The sequence below is a fragment of the Austrofundulus limnaeus genome, unplaced genomic scaffold (assembly GCF_001266775.1).
Source record: "Austrofundulus limnaeus strain Quisiro unplaced genomic scaffold, Austrofundulus_limnaeus-1.0 Scaffold252, whole genome shotgun sequence".
Classification (NCBI taxonomy): Eukaryota; Metazoa; Chordata; class Actinopteri; order Cyprinodontiformes; family Rivulidae; genus Austrofundulus; species Austrofundulus limnaeus.
In genome coordinates this window covers 589457-595140 of record NW_013952654.1, presented here as the reverse complement: position 1 = coordinate 595140, position 5684 = coordinate 589457, and the positions used below count along the sequence as shown (strand labels likewise).

Sequence of the window (5684 nt, the reverse complement as noted above, 5' to 3'; positions counted from 1 at the left end):
GATATGAGTCAGATGGGTCAAAAAAATCGGATTTGGGTCAGATTTGCCTGCAGTGTGAACGTAGCCTATCATGGTTAGGGTAAACTCCGCCCACACAGACAATAAACTCCTCCATTTTGCCAAACTCTACCTACACCAAAAAACCTCTGCCAATCACGATTAGGACAAACTCCAACCAAACTGAAAAACTGACAATCACATTTAAGACTAACTCCGCCCACACAGACAAGAAACTCCTGTTTTGCCAAACTCCGCCCAAACTAAAAAAACCTCTGCCAATCACGATTAGGACAAACTCCAACCAAACTGAAAAAGTGACAATCACATTTAAGACTAACTCCGCCCACATAGACAAGAAACTCCCCTATTTTGCCAAACTCCGCCCAAACTAAAAAAATCCTCTGCCAATCACGATTAGGACAAACTCCGCCCACACAGACGAGAAACTCCCCCGTTTTGCCAAATGCCACCCAAACTGAAAAACTTGCTCAATCACGATTAGGACAAACTCCGCCCACACAGCCAAAAAAAACAACTCCATTTTGCAAAACTCCACTCACACCAAAGAACTCTGCTAACCATAGTTTAGATAAACTCCACCCTCACAGACAAGAAATTTCCCCCTTTTGCCAAACTCAGCCGAAACTTAAAAAAAACAAAACTCTGCCAATCATGCTTAGGACAAACTCCGCCCACACAGCCAAGAAAGCCCCTCTACTGCAGAGACCCCTATTTGGCCATTTTGTTCAAATGTTAAAATAACGTTATGTGGCATCTTATGCGTTATTACAAAATGTCACAGTCTACAAACTACAACACCCAAGTTTAGCTCAGAATCTGAAAAACTGACTGAGTTATAGAAATGTTTTTGTTTTCTAAGGTTAGTTAGCTGTAGTGGTCAACTTGAATTGGAGTTTCTCTAAAAGTTCATGTTTTAGTAAATACTTTCATCAAGTATTTACTAAAACAAGTTTAAAGTCTGGAAAACTGGTATAACTCCTTTGCAATCAAAATTAAATTGAATAAATCCTTTAGTCTGATGGAGTCCAAGTTCTTTAAATGAAATCTGTAAGCACATATCCTGCAGGCTGTTCAGCTCTGTGCTAACTGATGTGCTGACTGAAACCTCCTATCTGCACATTTTGTTAATTAAGTTTTACTACTCCAAACCTTACCTTCTYTGTTTTCTAGTTTCTGTTCAGGTTTATATTCTACAAAGGTTACTCTCCCTTTTTGATCCCGATGTTCTCTTGAATAATTGCTGAACACAAATCAACTGTAGCAAAAACATTTGGCGGCACAACTTTCTCCCACCCCCGCTGCTCGCTGCAGCTCTCCATTCCTTTTCTTCATCTTTAATCAGCTTCATCTCTTATTCTTTTTCCTTACACCAAGTTTCCTTTCTTTCTAAAATGCATTTCTTTTTCTCCTCTTGCTCTGCTTTCACACACCAGTCTTCTAATCCAGAATCTCCCAGCTTTTCTTTCTCCCATCCTTTCATTGCAACAATAATTAGTCCTCCAGATAAGCTCCTTGGCTGTGGGTGACAGCTCTTGTGTTATTCAACAAACCACAACAGTGACTGTGTGAAGGCCTCTCTCTGTATGCATGTGTAGTCCTCTAACAATCTACAATCAAACGGTGAGGGTGATCTCTGGGCTCACTCCTGGAAAAGCTTTGGAAAAACCATGTTCCAGCACCAGCTCTGGCTGCAACAATAACTGGAACAATCGTGTCAAAGATGTCCACTTGTGGACACTTCTATCTTTTCTGAATGCTCTCGTCGATCCTCTCAGCCTTCATTCAGAACCACGTGTCTCTGCCCTGCAGGGAAGACCCGTTACAGTCTTTGTGAGCAGATTACAACCCGATTTCCCCCCAAAAATAAAGTTTAAATGACATATTTGACCCAGTCATGAATGAAGTCATTATCAAAGGTTTGATCAAGTTGAGAGGTTTTCTTCAAACCTTCCTCAAGACAAGTTATAACATCCAAATTTATTAAACTTGACAACTCCTGGAAATGGGTTTCAGGCACGTGAGTTTGATGACACAGGATTTCAAATGGAGGGCAGCAAGTAAAACATCTATGGAGGAAACTATTGTAGTGAGTCCGTATTGTACAGATACGATGCTGAATACATCAGACATGACCCRTGTCTCAAAGATGAATGAGTTTTCAACAAAACCTAAAGATTTACCAACAATCAAAGCCGTTGAGTCACAAACTATCTGGTCCTTTAGACGTCTCACTGCATCAAACAGAATAAAAGCCTATCAAGGTCTGGAGGCGTATAACTTTTTGTCACATCCTCAGTACCAAACAGCTCCACAATCATTATCATCTGGTCTTCTCCAGGGTGAGTATTTGTYCTTATWTTGTTTTATATGTTAAGATGCTAGCAGTAGCAGCTAACATCAACAAACATGCAACACCTAATGACATGTAGTCCTAGCGCAGCTTAAAAAGTCCAGAAGAAGTCCATACTTAACTACCAGTACCACCCCACAAAAGAACAAGCTAGCCAGCTAGCATATCTTTGACAAAGAGGTTGCTGCAGATTCGGCTCCTTCCGACCGCAGGGGTTGGTTTAAAATGTACTTTTATCGCATGGTTTGAGCTTTCTATATTCTTCACATTTGTGTATATCAATCTTTGGTGTATTATAATATTAATTTTTCCTTGGCTGAGCGATTGGAGCAGCCATAAACCAGGGGTGGAGTCAGAGTGGCAAGTGTCATCCCTGACACCTGATTAGCCCCCCCCCAGGTGCCACCCCCAAATGATTCCGTGGCCATCTTGGATTTCCTTTTCTCGTTTTGATTTCAGAGTCTGTTGGGCCTCAGCTACCCCTGCACTATGTTTCAGCTCAGCATCTCTAATAATGTTTGAGTTTTAGAYATTTTAAATTAGCCGTGGTGGCCATCTTRGATTTTTGATTTGAATTCAGAATTTGTTGAAGAATGCTGTTTGCTACTATTATACCAATTATCAGATTTATGTGTCCAAAATTTAATTAAATATATATCTTTCTCAAATTAGCATTAGCTTAAAATTGAAATAAGTTTTCAGAACGTCATGTGGATTGCTCTTGGCTACCACCATGACACATTGTAACCATTAAAATTAGCTTTGGTAGCCATCTTTGATTGTGTATTTGAATTTTCAGCTTTGTCTAAAAATAGTTGAATTATAGCTCTTTGTAAAATTTGCTTTAGCGATTAGCTTAAATTGGGGCTAGTATTTAGCATGTTTTTTTAAATCTTTCTCAGCGACGATCACATCAAATTTCTAAACAATAGTTCTTAAAACAGCTGGTTTCRARCCATTTCWWTTCAATGCAAAAATACTTTATTGATCCCAGAGGGAAATTGGATATTTRAAATGAACTGCGACTGTCGTGATRTTTTAAATCCATACTATGTTTTTTATTTTTATGTTCCCCCCAAAAAATACACCTCTAGCAAAGAAATGTCTAGCTCCGCCCCTGCTGTGCAAACAACACTTCTTGCCATCTATCTGCATTTCTCGATTTCGATGCACTGCATTGTGAAAACAACCTGTTATTTGACAACATATACATTCAGTTCAACTTATTCAGATATTTGCAGAACCTACAACTGAATCATGCCAAATGCTAATTAATTAATTAGTAGGCAGTAGGTCTGAGTGTCCCAGCGCAGCTGGGAAGGACCGGTGATCACACCAGGGCAGAAYATCAAAAAGGTAAAGCAGTTGCATTGAACGTTTATAGCCAGTGCTGTAATCAGGATGCATGATATACAGCGTGTTTGTTGTGTACCTCCAACAGACAGGTCATCGCTGTTCTTTTCACCCTTGCAGTCCTCCTGTCCGGCGTTTTGCTTGGTGTGCTGCAGACTCAGTTTGTGACAAACCTCGAAGGCCTGACCGACGGTCCGGACGATACGCATGGCCTGACTCTGGGTGGCAGAGAAAAAGACGTTACAAACATCAGAGGAAACACAAACGTTCCTGAGAAGACATATAAGTGYACTAAACAAGAGTGAAGATGAGAGGTAGTGAACACTCTCAGCAGTAGATGTGTTCAACGGCAGGGGAAAAAAAACAGACTTGGATGTCGGCTTATCTTTTTTTTCTCCTCTGYCTGCCTGGCTCTGAAAAGACAGATCACGTGAAAAACAGCCGGGCTGATTTCCATACGATATCAGAACGCTCTGTCTGGTTTGCTGTAGCAGCAAAGGGGCAGCAGAGGATAGAAWTTCATTTTCAAGCACAGAGCCCTGGTCATCAAACACCAGCCATCCTCATCTGAACAAACAGAGAAGATCCAACATGGCCTAAAGGTCAGGAAAAAACAACAACCTGCCAACGATGTTTTGCTGAAGCTTTGTCTCATGTTCTGTTAACACCAGAGCAGACTGTGATCCCGGGCTTCATATCAAACAAGAAAAACAGTTTCTGTTGTTTAGGTTTTGGCACAGACACTGAGATACTTCTGGTTTCAGGTCAGGATAACTTCAGAGCACAGCAGAGAAGTTTGGTTGAAGCCTAAAAAGCTCTTACAGTGCATTTCTTAATTAGTATTTTTTTTTTTTAATTAGATAATGCTGCCTCAGCTTCATTTAGCTCAGAGTTGGTTTCCTCTGTGACCAACTGCCACAATCAGCAGRAACAATTTATAGCTGCTAATGTGCCTCATATTGTCTGACCCGTACAGAACAACGACCAGCGTTGGATAAGACTGACCTCTGTCAGACCTGGCATCTCAAATCATGACCAACCAGGATATGAAGCAGCTTCATTCCTCAGGAAACAAAACTGCTGAATCCACAAATCTCTCATGAACAAGATGAGCAGATTTGTTTATAAAATACAATTATTTGATACATGACAACAAAATGAAAGGAAACATTAAATCGTTTTTCACATTTAAATCATTCAGCTAGAGTCTTTATAAAGTCGAACTGCAGTGCTTTGGTTTGAACTCGTCATTGTAACTCTACAAGCCCCACCCCTTTTCTGAGGTGCGTCTCAGATCAACTCATGATGAGGTTTTATCTTTAAATCTAAATGACTTAAGAGCCGTTAGGGGGCCAGGCGGACTGTAASCAGTTATATATCAGGGAAACAAAGCAGTCACTGTTCAAAAGGATGGCCCAGCACAGATGAGCAACATCATCAGGCCAATATTCTGCAGTTTACACTCATCTAAAGTTTACGCTCATTTACAGGCCAAGACTGTACAGTTTACACTCATCTACAGACCAGGACTCTGCAGTNACTCTGCAGTTTACACTCATCTACAAGCTAGGACTCTGCAGTTTACACACATCTACAGGCCAGGACTCTGCAGTCTACACTCATCTATAGACCAGGACTCTGCAGTTTACACTCATCTACAGGCAAGTGGTCACTCTTTTAGAGATGAAGATGTTCTCATCCTTGATAGGGTTGGGCATCGAGTCTCGACTGGAACTGTGACCAACTTTACGATTGTCCCAACATTATTTTAAATTTGAAATTTTCATTCCTAGTTTTAAAACCAGGTCAGCCAAACAAAAGAACAAGCAGCCGAAAACCAACAAAAAAGAATCAGCATATATTATGTGTGGCAGTGATTTAAAACCTATCTTAACTTTAGGAAAAGAATAATATTTTGGCCATGCCTCTAAAAAGAATCGGGAATCGTTGGGAAGTGGAA

At 40.5% G+C, this 5684-nt stretch overlaps 1 protein-coding gene across 1 annotated transcript in view; it reads right to left on the bottom strand.

The window, feature by feature from the left end:
- Positions 1–5684, bottom strand: part of LOC106526006 (carboxyl-terminal PDZ ligand of neuronal nitric oxide synthase protein) — a gene marked incomplete in the record, with an annotated part of 267121 nt that overhangs the window by 90429 nt on the left and 171008 nt on the right. The window contains 1 exon segment of the mRNA XM_014020429.1: positions 3804–3942. Within this exon segment, the coding sequence (XP_013875883.1) occupies positions 3804–3942 (139 nt within the window).